At 48.0% G+C, this 15,890-nt stretch overlaps 1 protein-coding gene across 1 annotated transcript in view; it reads right to left on the bottom strand.

The window, feature by feature from the left end:
* The window catches only part of akap9 (A kinase (PRKA) anchor protein 9), a 74,467-nt gene that overhangs the window by 24,197 nt on the left and 34,380 nt on the right, over positions 1–15,890 (bottom strand). The window contains exons 17-23 of the mRNA XM_060044081.1: positions 15,541–15,832; positions 8,741–8,903; positions 4,522–4,616; positions 4,167–4,284; positions 2,632–2,670; positions 1,144–1,376; positions 505–624 (exon numbers count right to left, since the gene is read on the bottom strand). Of these exons, the coding sequence (XP_059900064.1) occupies positions 505–624; positions 1,144–1,376; positions 2,632–2,670; positions 4,167–4,284; positions 4,522–4,616; positions 8,741–8,903; positions 15,541–15,832 (1,060 nt within the window). The remainder of the gene's footprint in view (positions 1–504; positions 625–1,143; positions 1,377–2,631; positions 2,671–4,166; positions 4,285–4,521; positions 4,617–8,740; positions 8,904–15,540; positions 15,833–15,890) is intronic.

The following is a 15,890-nucleotide window of genomic DNA, read 5'->3' on the forward strand; positions in this document are numbered from 1 at the left end:
ACGGCAAGACCAGCTTTGCATCTAACCAGCTTGAGACCTTTACATGGCAAATGCGTCTTGACAAAAATGTTGATGTTTAAAACACGTTAAAAACTTCTTATTTAAATGCATTAAATATAGATCTATTCATAATCTTTATTATTATTTTTAATTGTTACTACTAGTATTTCCCTATTAGTATTTCTCTCCTAGGGGAGAGAAGTACCATTAAGGCACATTCCTGATCGCATGGGACCCGTGTTCGATTCCTACCCGCGGTCCTAGGGTGCATGTCCTCCCCTCTACCTTCCTGTCTGTCTCACTCTACCATAAAGCATAAAGAGCACAAAAATAAATCTTAAAAGCAAGTTTCTCTCCTGTACTTCAGTCGTGACAGACACAGGAATCAACTCGTCCTACTAGGACCTGCAGTGCACCTTTACAACCACCAGGGTCCCAAACAAGCCAAACACCTCCTCCTCCGCCCCAGGAGGTAGACTCTGTGTGCTCCTTCGCTGCCGTTACCTCCTTGCCCCTGGGGTCCGAGGCCCCCTGGAGCTTCTGGGGGTTCCTCAGCTGCTCCTCCAGCTTCTGGATCTCCTGCTGGAAGACGTCCCTCTCGTGCTCCCGGTCCACCGCTTGCTCCTGGGAGCGGATCAGGAGATCAATCACAACGTCAGGAGTGAGGAGGGAACGATGGAGGAGGCAGCGGGACCCGGTTGTACTTAGCAACGAGATGATCGACTACATCTCTGGTACAACCGTTCCTGCCTGTTTGGACTCAGGAAACGTCTCTCTTTGCATCGCGATCTCACAACCGTGTTAAAAGGGGACATATTATACCACCAGGTTTGAGTGTGATTAGCCGTTACAAGCTGTTTTGAAAATCGGCCTCTTCTGACATCACAGGTCGGCGAGTCCACCTAGATGTATGACGGATCGATTAGCAACGTTTGCTACAGTCCACTGGGTAGACTGGTAGCCTGATCTATCCAGCACACATCTAGGAGGCCACGCTCACTTGTGGCAGATTTCCAGCTTGTAACGGCCAGTGTTGGCTAATCACACTCACACCTGGCGGTAGAATATGTCCCCTTTAAGTTGCGTGGTTTGAAAACGCTTGTGAAAACAGCGCCCTTTGACCCGAGTGTAGTCGTGACTCACAGCCAGGAACTTGCGGTTGTTCTCCATCTGCTTCTCCAGGGACTGGATCTGCTGGCGGAGGTCCCGGCTCTCGTTGCGCTGCGCCTGCTCCAGCTCGATGGAGCGGTTCACCTGCTCCTCCAGCTCCGCCTCCAGCTGCTTCACCTGCTTGCCCAGGTCCGAGCTGTCCTTCTCCGCCTGCCGCTGCACCTCCACCTTCTCCTTCATCAGCTTCTCCGTCTCCTCCAGCAGGTCTGCGCGGGGTCGGGGACGGAGAACTGAGGTCAACTTTTGGTCATGAAGGATTCTGTTTTTGGGTTATTGTTGTTGTTGTTGTTGTTGTTAGGTTGAGAGATTGAGGTTTGATTTCCGATTAATCAGATGTTGAGGCTTTGCAGAGTCTAAGGTTTTGCAATTTTAAGTCCTTTGCATGAAAATGAGCTGTACTTTCGAATACATAACAGTCTGATTGTATGTAAAACAATGTCTTACATACAGTATATGACAATGTTCTGTACGTGTTGTTAGCATTCAGTCACATTACCCATTTGAATTTAATAACTTGAATATTCATCCCAATTCATTCACATTTTCTTTGTTTTCTTGCCTCACTCTACGTTCTATAATTTGTACTTAAATGTATTGCATTTCTATGTTTATCATCGTCACAAGGTCATCTCCTTTAGTAACCTCAGACTCTCCAGGACCACCTCGAACATCTTCCCCATCATTGGGTTTTTCATTCCCCCCCTAATACCACCATGCCCCATTTTGTCCCAGTGTCTCAAAGGCCGTCACCAGTGAGCCCGTTTCCCCGCTGCGACCAGGATCAAACCCCATTGGGTTAGTGCAAAGGTTAGACCAAAGGGAGCGAGGTGAGAGAGTGCAGGAGACAAACCCAAAGACAAGACAAACCTAGACATTGGACATACGCATGCCCAGCGTGTGATTCCACAGGCATGGACGAGGAGGGGGGGGGGGGGGGGGGGGGGGTTGCTCGCTGGACAATCATCTCACAGAAAGTTGATCAACAAAAAAAATGAAAAAGAAACATCTGCCGATACAACCCGTGTGATGAGATTAGACATTAAAAGATGATTGACAATACGTAGATTGATTAAACAAACTCTTTTCATAATTAATTAACATTGACCCCATGTTAAAAAAAAAGTAGGGCCAACGTCCACCCAAATGTGACTGTGAGACGGGGGCGGGGGGGGCGGGGGCGGGGGTTAGCAGAGAAACAGTGGATGAGGATATTGAAAAACCAAAGAAGCTGGAAAGGACAAGGAGCAGCGGAAGCAGAGGTGAATTATTGAGCTCATTAACAAGCGAGCTCCGAGCGTTAACCGGGCGGTCAGTAGCTTGGCGATCGGTGCGTTGGTGAGTTGGGGGGAGGGGGGGGTGGGAGGGGGAGCCATGTCACCACCACTGGACTGAGACAAGGGTTAATGAAGTAGCGGCACATAGAGAGTGGAGCGGGCGCCATGCTCAAGAGTGTGGACACACCTGCTTCAGGTGCAGCGGCCACTTCAGCATCAACTAGGCCTATGGGGGGAGGGGGAGGGGGGGAGGAGAATAAGAGAGCACAGGGATTCAGGCATGCGGTCGTCACTCGGGCGATACTCAGAAGAACTGTTTGTTTGGAAGGAGGTTCACAGGAGGAAGAGGTGGACCACGGATGGAGATGGAGGTGTGTGATGGGGCCTGTGTTAGGGATGCAGCAGCTCTGTGGTCAAAGAGGATGGAGGGGGAAGGGGAGGAGCCACTCGTTGGTGGTTGGTGATGATGCTAGTGAATGGCTTTCCGTCTCCACGGCGACCTGTGTGGAATTCTCAAGACTGAGTATGGAGGAGAGAAAGGTTGTTGTTTTTTTTACTTTTAGTTCGACGTTTCCTGTTAATGGGTTGCTGCGATATGTGAACAAACATCTCTGTCTGGTGAAACATTGACTGGGCATTGTTGGGTTAGATACACAGAAAGGTTTCACAGGGAAGTGTGCTATACAGCAGTACACTGATATACTACACTGATCGAACATGACAAGGTCTTTAATGCATTATGATGTATACATATTGTATGTGATGTATTATGTTACTTACTCTCTTAGTCTAAGAACATTTTTTTAATGCGATTCCACACTGGATATTACTAAAGCATAACATGTATACATAACTATTGAGGTTTGAATGATAAAAATCTATCCTACTTTGATATAAATTAATCATATGGTTTCATAAAAATAACCAGCATATGGTTTCATAAAAATAATGTCCACGCTGGATTTGATTAGGCTTTACATAGTACACAGGCTGTGGAAAGCTCTACAGGAAAGCTTTGAATGTCATTTGTTTAATTTAGTTAATCATAATAATTTATTTTGCATCCGCTGGAAACTTCATGGAATTTCAAATCATAGAATGAATACAGAATCAACCAAATACACAGCACCCATTCCTACCCACACCTCCCAGTTGGAGCTGGTTTACCTTACACCTAAACTAAACGGTGATGTTCACAATTTGAAAACGGTGAAATCCCACAATAGCTCTGCATTAGTTTCATGTATTAACATGTCATAATATGTCAAGAATGATGAGGCTCTAGGTGTGGGGAAATTAATTACCCAAAACTAATTTCAAATACATAATGATATAGATAGAGAGATGGACATATTCATAAATTGATAGATCGATAGATAGGTAGGTCGATATTTAACCAGAGAGAGAGAGTAAATAACATGGATGACAACTGATGACTTCCTGTAAAGATACAAATCAATGACAGCGCAGAACAAAGTGTAGGCGAACTTGTGGATCTTGTGGAATGTGAATGGCCGTAAGGAGGTAAAAAAACAACACCCTCTTTCTCGCAAAAAACACTTCTATAGTGCATTGCATATTTCAGTGTCATGTTTATTATCGGAAGATTACTCTTCGGCAGAGCGCTAAAAAAAGCCGCAGAGAAAAATCTCAACTGAAAAATACAAACTGAACTGTAAAACTGAGTAAGTGTGTGGCCCTGGTGCATTGTGGGATACGTACGGAGCTCGCGAGGCCCTGCCGTCTCCCTCATGGCGTCCTGCTGTCTGCCCAGCAGCTCCTTCTCCTGGTGCATGAGGAGCCGCTCCTGCTCCAGCTCGTTGAGACGGCTTGCCGTCACCTGGGGGTGCAGAGGAAAGGGGCGTGTTCAAACCAAAGGGGGCGGGGTTTCACCCGAAAAAACACGAGGAAATGGAAGTCTTATTAACGTGTCGATATATTTTGTAATCAGTGCATGTATCCCAATGAGGCAGTGTGGCTTACTGGTTTAATATATTAAAATGACACCTGGCAGGATTTTTCATTGCATCTCAACAGGCTAAACTCTACCCCCACACACATGGCCTGGGTTTGTCACCTGTAACTCCTGCTCCAGGCTGAGCTGTAGCTCCTCCTTCTGCCGGGCCTGCTCCTCCAGGAGAGTCCGCTCACCTGAGTAGCCTTCAATCACACCTGGTGGGGCGAGAGATAGAGGTAGAGGTAGAGAGAGAGAGAGAGGTAGAGAGAGAGAGAGAGAGAGGTAGAGAGGTAGAGAGGTAGAGAGAGAGAGAGAGAGAGAGAGGTAGAGAGGTAGAGAGGTAGAGAGAAAGAGAGAGAGAGAGAGAGAATATAAATAAAGGGGGATCAAGTGGAAACAAACATCTACTATAGAATGCCTTGATATTCATCCTGGGAAATTTTGCAGACATGCAATGTTTGCTTTCACACACTGTGTGGCATATCTTTATAATACCCCTCAATCAACCCAAATACAAACAGACACACACACACACAGGAGGAACAACACCAAAAAAGTAACAAACACAAGCCGAATCATACACAAACAACGGCAACCTTGTACACAGCATGTGTGTGCCATGCACTCACAATAGGCGGCATTTCTGACCTATTTTACTTTACAGGATGTGTACGAACAAGAGGACAACGAAGCACTGATCCATTTTCCCACATTCTGTCACAGGTCAGCAAGCAGCAGGCACACACACACACACACACACGCACGAACACTCTCACACCTGCCCCTCCCCACACACACAAACACACAATTACTTTAGTGGTCTTTAAATGCGGGACATTTGTAGAGATCATATTGTTGGTAAACTACGTTATATTAACATTAATAAAATAAAAGATTTACTCATGGATAACCCTGTTGTTTCTAAATAAAAGACTCATTAACAACTAGTCTTAACCTGAAAACCAGTTAATGCATACTGTGTATCTGCGTGCATATGTGTGTGTACGTGCATGCGTGTGCGAGTGTGGCATGTGACCTAAAGGAAAAGCCCCTACACCAAGGATGAATTTCATCTTTGTTGTAACATTGGTTAAACTCCACAAAGACTTCAGAAGCCACCTCACACTGTGCCCTCTTTGCCTAAGGAGTGGGCGGCCGTCAAATACACATCACCTCTCTGGTGCATCCTCAGCTCACCAGACAACCGTTGCTACGACTAACATTCATTTTCACGTAGTTACAGCTGCCGATATGAAACTGCGTCTCTGCGTACATAACCGGTAGATAACGGGATTCGAAAACCTCCCTGTTTCGTTGATTATTTTTTAATTAGTGAATGTGTTTTTTAGTATACCTGGATGGACTCATGAACTAAAATAGATTGTCTTTGAATCTGTTCCATGGAAAGAGTCGCGGTGGTGGTGTGAAGAGAACGGGTTCCTTAGTGATTTATAAGCCAATTATACCCCCCGGGGAGAGGCGGGTGTTGGCCCGGTCTCGTAGAGACGCACAAATCAAACAAACCGATGCATGCAGCCAGACGACACCCATTGACAACGCGAAGGGGAGCGAAACTCAGAGGAACAAAACGCACACAAAGAAGGTACATTAGGTCAATGTGTGCTCGCCCATGATGGGAGTAAAAAAAAAGCATGGATCTCATTCATGAGAATAGAAAGGAAAAATGGTTAACGCCCGATATACTATGCTTCCATCTTTTGATTTATGGCTCCCAAAACCGCATGACAGACTCATAATCACGCTTTGACACAACCCACTCAACTGTGTCCAATTACTTCTCAATATCAGTGATTATCCCTAGCCTAGCGATTGTTAGTACTTGCACTTAGTTCTATGATGATCTTTACTGTACCCACAGCGATAATTGTTTCACCTCTTATGACAAATGTACTTATTGTGCGTCACTTTGGATGAAAGCATCTGCTAAATGCACTAAATGTAAATATCACGTAATGATCGATGCATTACACATTTACCCCGATTTCTAGATAGATCTTTCCTCTATAAACCTTCCTTTGAATGAGCGTCGATTTGCCTGGCGATCTTTTCTCATCCGTCTGCCAATAACACAATCCCCGTCCGTGTTTGCGTTGCGTTGTGTTTGTTTGTGCGTTTGTGTACGGGTACGGGCTTCACGGTAACACGAGACCACGTCTCTTCCTGCTGTCCTCCCCAGGACCTCAGGGTGGGTGGCTGCTGTGGTTTCCAGCCTCGTCTAATGGTTATTGTTTCCTCCACAAGAGGAGGATCCTCTCCTTCTCGGGGCCTGGTTCAGAACCAGTTTGGAGATGCGGCCCCCGCCCTGCGTCTGGGCGGGCTCCAGATTAGGGACACAAAAGAACAGAGAGCTCACGCTGTCCTGGCGTCGGCGGCGTAGAAACACGACCATGGCAAGAAAACGCAACAAGGAAATTCCAGTCGTTATTTTGGGCCTGGAGACTCTGGGGATGTATGAACGTGTCGCATGCGTTCCGAACTGGGAATCGAACCCTGATCTTCGGTGCTTTGAGGCCGCAGCGCTGCAATCGACTGGGCCCCAGGCTGATGGAATGGAATGTGGAAATCTATATAAATAAATATCTATACAGACAAGTTTCTTTCTTCCAGCCCCGATCCGCCCAACAAAATGGTAGCACGACAGCGCACCTATAAACAATTCCTCATAGCTATGCTGTGGGGCGTGAATGATAAGAAATAACTTTTCGTGTCATCCAGACTTCCTCGGCACATACGGCCGGGCCTGACACGAGATGATCCGGCTTTAGGACGGCAAATATTGACCATCCTTCAACACCTTTTATCCCATTACAGCCACCAACTCAAACAGCCAACCAGGATGCTAAGACACGAGGATACATAACATACTACCATACGGGATACTCCCCCAGACACTCAGTCTTCAGGAGAGTGAAGACATCACTCACCATTGTTCATCATGGGCCAAAATCTATTTTTATTTCCCCTACAAGCCTGGAGAAAATATCGTGTTTCCTTTTGTGACCACACCGTGTGGTTATGGAGAATGGCTTGAGTGTATTAAGTGTTTGTGAATGTGAACGTGCGTTTGTTGTGTGTGCGTGTGTGTATGTGTGCATACGTGTGTGTGTGTGTGTGTGTGTGTGTGTACGCGTGTGTGAGTGTGAGTGTGTTTCAAGCCCCCTCTTCAAGCAGCTGTCTCTGACTGGGGGAAATACACACACTAGGTCAGCACGCACACAAAAACTTACCGGCGCACAAACACTCGCAGACTTAGCGATCACAATCCTCTCTTCACATCCCTCACATGCCCCAAGACAGGTACTCATCATTATATTTTTAACACAATCATTCGACAGTGCACGTGCATGCAGAACGACCCTCACGTTTAGTCAGATCCTGTGAAGTGATACACACTGGTGTCATAGACTATCATTTGTTGTCTTTTGACGACAGATGCTAATACACTTTCCACTAAAGCGGACAGCTGATCCCCTCCTCCGAAACACACACCACTAAAAAACAAAACACAAACATATACACACATTGCACTAAAAGGCAACGCAATGTGACGCTTGTCTGATACACGGGCTGATAACTCATAACTCATAAACAAGCCATAACCATAGCATGCAAAGAATAAAGCCATATATACAACAGGAATAAATCAAAGAATCAAACAATATAACCATATCTCTGAACTTTACCCCAGGGACAACAATGAAATTACCCTAAATCAGGTGACAGGCCAGAGAAGCTTGTTTATAATTCCATGTTTTTTTCCAAAGAGACTTACAGTAAATGTGTGTCTTATAGGAGAAGACAGGGGGTTAGACAGCGGATACAGATAGAGTCTAACCCCTGCAGTGCACCCTTTAAACCCTAAAGAGTAATCAGGTTTGATGACCTCCAAACAGATGTATGATGTCCGAAAGACCAGGCCTACCAGCCTACCCAGTGACTGTACCAAGGTATGTTGATTGATCCCCCCCATCGTTCATCTGGGTGTACTCTCACGCGTACGGGGTCAGGGTTTAACATTTAAATGTTTGGCCCCTGGTCCAGTCGGGCCAATGGGTCTGAGTCTGGAACATACTGGCCTTAAGGCAATCATTTCAGGCCCCCAGTGAAAGTTACAATCATCAGCATTAGGGGCCAGCTTTACTTTTCTCGCATACACCTGTCCCGATCGGAGCGGTGAGTGAAACACTGTCCCGGCATGACTTTCTTCATGGGCACCCCTTAACCCTGTCCTGTAACAGCAGCCGGTGATAACATAGTGGCTCTTTAAACCAGGTAAAACAGAAGCACCACTACGCCCTCCCCCTCCAGCGGGCCTTACCCTCGGCCCGGTGCAGCTCGAGGGCCAGCTGCTCGCGGGCGCGCGCCTCCTCCGCCAGCCGCTCCTGGAGCTCCTCCTGCCGCTGAAGGAGTTCCCCCACCTCCTGGTTGTGGCGGAAGGACTCGCGCATCAGCTCCGTCTGGGTGACCCGGGCGTGCTCCAGCTAGCAGGGGGGGAGAGCAGAGGGGGAGACCACGGGTGAGAGGGGGGAGACCACGGGTGAGAGGGGGGAGAGACGTCGAGTGAGAGGGGGCGAGAGATGACGTTTGAGTGGTGGGAGAGACGAGGGAGAGGGGGGAGACGACGAGTGAGAGACAACGAGGGAGAAGGGGGGAGACCACGGGTGAGAGGGGGGAGACACCCAGTGAGAGGGGGGAGAGAAAACGAGGGAGAGGGGAGAGACGACGAGGGAGAGACAACGAGGGAGAGGGGGGAGACGACGATGGAGAGGGGGGAGAGACAACGGGGGAGAGGGGGGAGACGACGATTGAGAGGGGGGAGAGACAACGAGGGAGAGGGGGGAGGCGACGAGGGAGAGGGGGGAGACGACGGGTGAGAGGGGGGAGAGACACCCAGTGAGAGGGGGGAGAGACAACGAGGGAGAGGGAGGAGACGACGGGTGAGAGGGGGGAGACACCCAGTGAGAGGGGGGAGAGACAACGAGGGAGAGGGGGGAGAGGGCAAAGAGAGACGGTGGCTGATGTGTTCTGGTGAAGAATCTGCTAATCAGCACCCAAATACAATTTTGGGGTATTTTCTTGCACTTGCAAGAAAAATGTAATGTGTTGAAAGTTGATGTCTGACCCTTAGAAGACCTGGGTGGGACCCTAAGTAGGTATTGACAGGGTTAGAGCAACTATGTATTAGTGTAGTTATTGACAAGATTAAAGCAGCTTTGTGTTAGAGTACGTAATGACATGGTTAGCATTGCTACATCTTAGTGTAGTTATTGACAGGATTAAAGCAGCTTTAAATGAGGGTGGGAAATGACATGGTTAGCATAGCTATGTCATAGTGTAGGTATTGACAAGGTTAGACTACAACAAGGTATATTACCAACTGTTTTGAAGCATATGTTTATCCCAATTTTATTATCTATCGATATTGAGCAGCACCGGTTTACATTTTTTGTTTTCTCTCCGTCAACTTCGGCTCAGCGCATTGATTAAAGATGAGTGAAATAATTTTCTTGACAATATACAGTGCATTTATTTATTTTATCATTACTATTATGAGTCACTTTAAACTGGCAATGTAGTTGATGGCAGTTTAATGTCGGTTTCAATGTGAAACGCAAAGACACTCCTTGAGATGCTGAGATTAAAGTGATGTCACGTTTTTTGGCTCAAGAAAGCCGGCTGGTTCTGACAAGAGGTAAACACAGTCAGTGAACGTCTCTACTGTAAACATCCATACGGTTAACTCTGGCAGAATCTCCAAAACACATATCCCTATCTCACTGAGCAAAGGTCACGTCATAACCGTGTGCACTGGCAACCAGGAAACTGTGACCTTTTCTCAGATACAAACTCTCCCCCACATACACACACACACACACACACACACACACACACACACGAGACAACCGATACACATGCGTGACTTCATGAAACCACCCCAGGGCGAAAAGTAGAACTAATGAAACTAACGACAACTTGAAGTATGCGCGGAAAAAAGTATGTTTGTACAGAACACACCGGCAGAATATCAACAGAAGTGCAAGGTCTGACAGGGCAGTCAGGAGACTGCTTGACAGAGGTTTGACACAGGGGCTTCTCTGCCCAACCTGCATGAAGCGCAGAACCTTCAACCATGAATCCAACACAACACCACTAACCCATCCAACCCACTGCATCCCTCCACAGATCCACAAAAACACCAAGACACCCCCGGTGTTCAAACACTTACAGTATAGGGGGGCGTGGGGAGGGAGATTTTGGACACCACCTTAAGCAGGTGTCCGTTCTCGCGGTGGTTGATGTGGGAGATCTGAGTCTGCACCACCACGGCGTTCTTCTCGTTCAGGACCGAGGTGAAGGGGAAGGGTCGCGGCAGGGGCACGCGCGACTCCACCTCGTACACGTCCTGGTCCACGCCGTCCAGCCACACCACGCTGTTGTGGGCGCTGGAGTTCCAGTAGGACTTGTACGAATCCATGGCGGCGGTGGGGGAACCACGCCGAGACTCACTGCCCGACAACGGTGTTGACAACGGCGTCGCTCACTCAAACATCGGCTGGCGACTGGCCAACTGACTTTTCTTGTCTTCTTAAAACAACAGTCGATCAAACCGTCTCGTTCCGTCGTACTCCATGGGAACAGTCTTCTCTGCCTCACCGATGCTTCCTCGGGGGCCAATCAGGTCAACCGATATCCACAAACTGAACATACACACGATACTCCGTGGGGGGGGGGGGGGGGGGGGGGGGGTAGGTGAGGTTGTTATGTGTGGCAGCAGTAGCTCAGAGCAACAGCAGTCTCCTTCCTACGTCTCTCGCTCAGCGCCCGGCTCCGGCTAGAGTCAACATTCAGCGCGGCTGAAGAGGTTGTGGCTTTTCTCTTTTTTTTTCTTTTTCTTTCCTCCTTCCTTTAGCGTCACCTCTGATCACATGTCAAGCCGGCGGGGGCGAGTCCGCCAGGTGTCAGGTGGAGGTGGAGACGTGGAATCCTCGCCCAAGGAGCGGGAGAACTCGTACGGCCGCCGAGGAGGTAGGACGTCCGCTCGCGTCCGGGAAGAGAGTCATAGTCCCGTGTTGGGAGTGCCCTAATCCCGGTGGGGCTGGAGGTTGGTCCTGGGGGGGGGAACGCCAACCGCGGACCACGTGGAGGTAAGTCCTTCAGACAAATGTTTTGTGTTTCCCCCGAGTGAATGGTTTTGAGTTTCTTTGCCTGGTAATCTCTCGCTCTCTCGGTGCTTCCTCTCACTCCGTCTCTCTCTGGTTACTGAGTGGAGCGCAACCGTAACCGCGGCGCACACCCCCCCTGACGACTAGCCTACCCCCCCCCCCCCCCCCTCACTCTCCCTCTCCTTTCTCTTTCCCTTTCTCGCTCTCTCTCACTGGAGGTTCGTCAACAATGCCGTGCCGCCGTGGCAACCGTGACCCGCCGGGAAGCCTAGCCCTTGGGGAACCCCCCCCCCCCCCCCACCACCACCACCACCTCCCCCTCACAGCGCTACCCCTCCCCTTGATTGTTTCTTTCCAAGTCAGTGCAGCCAGTGAAGGGTGAAATGTCTGATCCAGGTCGTGCTCTCCTTCAGTGTCTCTCTCTCTACCTTGTTCCCTCTCTCTCTCTCCCACACACACTCTCTGCCTTGCTCTCTTTATCCCTCTCTCTCTCTCTCACACACACACTCTCTGCCTTGCTCTCTTTATCCCTCTCACTCTCTCTCACACACACACTCTCTGCCTTGCTCTCTTTATCCCTCTCACTATCTCACACACACTCTCTGCCTTGCTTTCTCTATCCCTCTCTCACACACACACACAAACACACACACACACACACACACACTCGCTCGGCCATGCTCGCTCTAGTTCCCTCTCGCTGCTGCTCTCTCGCCCCCCTCTCTCGTGCTCTGCTGTCAGTTGCTCCACACAGCCAGCGCGCTCCGGCCTCATGCGACGGTACCTCATGTACTCGTTCCGGACGGTTCTCCTTGATTTCCAACACCAAAAAACACAACCAAACCCTTTGCTTGCTCCCTGTTCCCCCTTCACCGGGGTGTTGTCACTTTCATAGGTCGCTATCCAGAAGGACAGGCTTAAAAAAAGGATTAAATCCCAATGTCCCAGTTTTTCAGTGTGTGTTTTTTTTTCCGGCCGTCTGTCCGTGTACTTCCTATGTGTGCACAGATCAGGATAAGTGCCTTGCAGAACGGGGCGGGACGCAGGTGTGTCTTCAAGCCCCGGGGCCGAGTCAGCTCAGGTAGATTTGCAAACAGCGCAAGCTCATTCACACGCTCTCTCTCTCTCTGACAGACTGAGACAGAAACACACACCCACACGCACACGCACACACCCACACACACAATACAAAGAATCCCTGCACACACACCCTATATTCCTTCTCCTTCTTCTTTGACACAAACTTGTCAAACTGGATCCACTGTCTTTGTAGACACAGTAAGCCTTATTCCATTTTGATTAGGATAATTTACAAGTTTTGAAGTGTTGAGGATTATTTCCCCCACGTGGCTCGTCCTCTTCCTCCTCCCTCTGCCTCGTTCAAGTGTCGTTCTAATCTCAAAACGCACACAGGCCACAATCCAGACCGGGTCAACCCTCACTGACCCACTGTGGCGAGTAAGCAAAGCAATCACCACGTCGGGGAAAATCATTTACCAAACGCCATGGCGACCAACCAGCGACAGATGCACCACAACATTCCTGAGGAGCTCTCCGCCGGAACCAACCGCCACTCCGGGTGATCCACTGATTGATACCAAGTCGTAGTGGCGGCCATAACTCACGGGACAAACGCTTGTTCGATCGATCGCCGTAGTGGTAGTCGTAGCGGCAAGGATCGTTTGTTGCTAGCCGCTAGCTGATCAAGCTGATTGCTAAACGTAATAATTACGTGTCTGTGAGAAGTGGGCAAAGGTTGAGCTACGAGATGGGATACACAGCCGGGGCTTGTCAAACATGTTTTTATTGAAGGATGGATGCCCCGTGGGGTCTGTGTCAGTCACTGTGGTGGTTCAGAATGCACAAACCAGTCTAACACTGGCTCACTTATAGTGGGCTAACAATACACCCTCACGCAGAAACACACACGTACACACACACACACGTACACATGTACAAACAAACACAATTAATCCAAACCAGGGATTGGTTAAATTTGATCAACGCGAGAAAACGTTACGTTTGGAGTTTACCTCCCCCAATAACTTAAATCTGCACTATCGTGGATTGAGCTGGGCATAAATAGAGCAGAATAAAGCCTGGTAATCAAACTGGAACAAGACGAAAGTCCCTAGATGGATTGACCCGTGGATGGACACGTTTAATTCTTGAGAAACTTTGTAGTTCAGGTATTTTCTAATGCAGTAAGTAACCAGTTTAAAACGTACATTGTGCAGGTTTAAAGTACATCAAAAACCAGGACCAGTATGCGAATAAATTATATATGCACACATGTGCAAATGCTTGATCTCATTTACTGCATTAATTTAGATAGTAGATGAAATGCGGTGTGTACCATTTAATTTCATTTGTTGTTTTGGATACATTTTCCAAACAGAGTCGAGAGTCGAGAGTTGAGGAACCAACTCAAAAGTGTCTTAAATAATGCAACCGTTTTATAAGAAAAATAAAACCTACATTATTGAAACATACATTTCATCATGCTATGTGCCGACCGTGCACTCAGCGAGTCATAGCGCACCTTAGTGACGCTTGGCCAGAGACCGGGTGCTATTTTTAGATGGCCAAGATAAAGGGCATTTTGCCGTGAGTAATGTGTTGCGTACTAGCCAAGGGGGAAGACTCTAGCTAGTTAGCTTAGCACAATTAGTGCATCACAGTTAGCGTAGCACATGAAACAGCCTGGCGCACGCTGGCCTCAGGGAGAAGGCTGGGATCTGAGGCTCCGACACTCACACACTGTGTGTGTGTGTGTGTGTGTGTGTGTGTGTGTGTGTGTGTGTGTGTGTGTGTGTGTGTGTGTGTGTGTGTGTGTGTGTGTGTGTGTGTGTGTGTGTGTGTGTGTGTGTGTGTGTGTGTGTGTGTGTGTGGACAGGCTAAAGGGGGGCAGGGCTATTATTTGATGCAGAATTCCGATAGGTCGAGTGGCCGGACAAAGGGGCTCATGCAAATTGGGTCTGGTATCTATAGGCAACCGCCGGGAATGAGACGACCCTATTGTCACTAGATTCTAGACCGCACAACTTTGTTGACGGTGGAAATTCTGCAGCCTCATCCCTATTCTGTCGTTTTTTTTTTTGGACTCTTGGAAGACTAACATGGATACATGATGCACTGACTGTTTGCGTGGTGTTTGCGTGTGTGTTTGCGTGCTTGCGTGGTACAACATTTTGAATAAAGCCTAGTGTGTGTTGACGTAGTGACAACACACTAGGAACAAACCAACCCAGCTGTTTACAACTCACACATTCCGTTCATTCTTATAAAAACAGGACCACATGTATTGTGATCTGATTATAGACTTTGTCTGCCAACGTTAAAACTATGACAGTAACAGTACTTATGGTGCCAAGTTATGTCACAAATTTATATATAGGAAGATTACTAACTATGACAAACATATTTTTCATATTTCTATGCATATATATGTTCTATGTTATGAGTCTTACCCACCCATAGGTTTATAACAGGTTTGTTTTTATTTATGTAGAAACAGATTTGCTTTATGTCATTCTTACTTGATAGGTATATAATAATAGTGTTTTTTTGCAGCAAAGTGTAACATTCAAGTAACAGAGTTGTAAGCCACAGCGGTGATGAACATTGGAAAAATTGCCTTAAACCTGCAGTATGTAGAACTTCTTATTAGAAGCCCCTAGTGGCCTGTGTTGCAGCTACAGTTAAAAATAATTAGAAAGAGAAAAATTCCCTGGATGGATTGACTCGTGGAGGGGTGTGAAACTCTCTTATTAAAATATTTTTTTCAATGGAGTTAAAAGCTGCAGCCAAAAAGTGACATAGTGCAGGTTTAAAGTGCCATCACATTGTTATAATAAAAGAGAACAATAAAAAGGACGACAATACAATTGAGTGCAGTGATGAGGTTGGGCCAGGGAGTGCCCGGGCTCCGTGCCGGCTGATCTCTGCTTCCTACCTGGTCGCTGCTCTCTGCAATGGCCACCAGCATTCGCTCCAGGGCCTTCTGGAGCCGGCTACTGGCTCCCAGCAGGGACTCTTGGTCTTCCAGCAAGCTCAGGACCCCCGTGGACAGGAGGGCCGGGTCGTCCGAGGCCACAGTCCCCCCTGGGCCTCCGTCGGCCTCCGCCACACCGGACCAGGCGATGGATGACTCATCCGCACTCGACTCACTGCCCTGGAAGCTGTCTGCCGCGGAACCTGGGATTACACACACACACACAAAATAGACACACACGTTAGTTAGCATTCAATACAGTTTAACAATCCTGTACTTGGGATGCAGGGATAGATTATTCTCACCAAAGG

The sequence above is a fragment of the Gadus macrocephalus genome, chromosome 22, assembly GCF_031168955.1.
Source record: "Gadus macrocephalus chromosome 22, ASM3116895v1".
Classification (NCBI taxonomy): domain Eukaryota; kingdom Metazoa; phylum Chordata; class Actinopteri; order Gadiformes; family Gadidae; genus Gadus; species Gadus macrocephalus.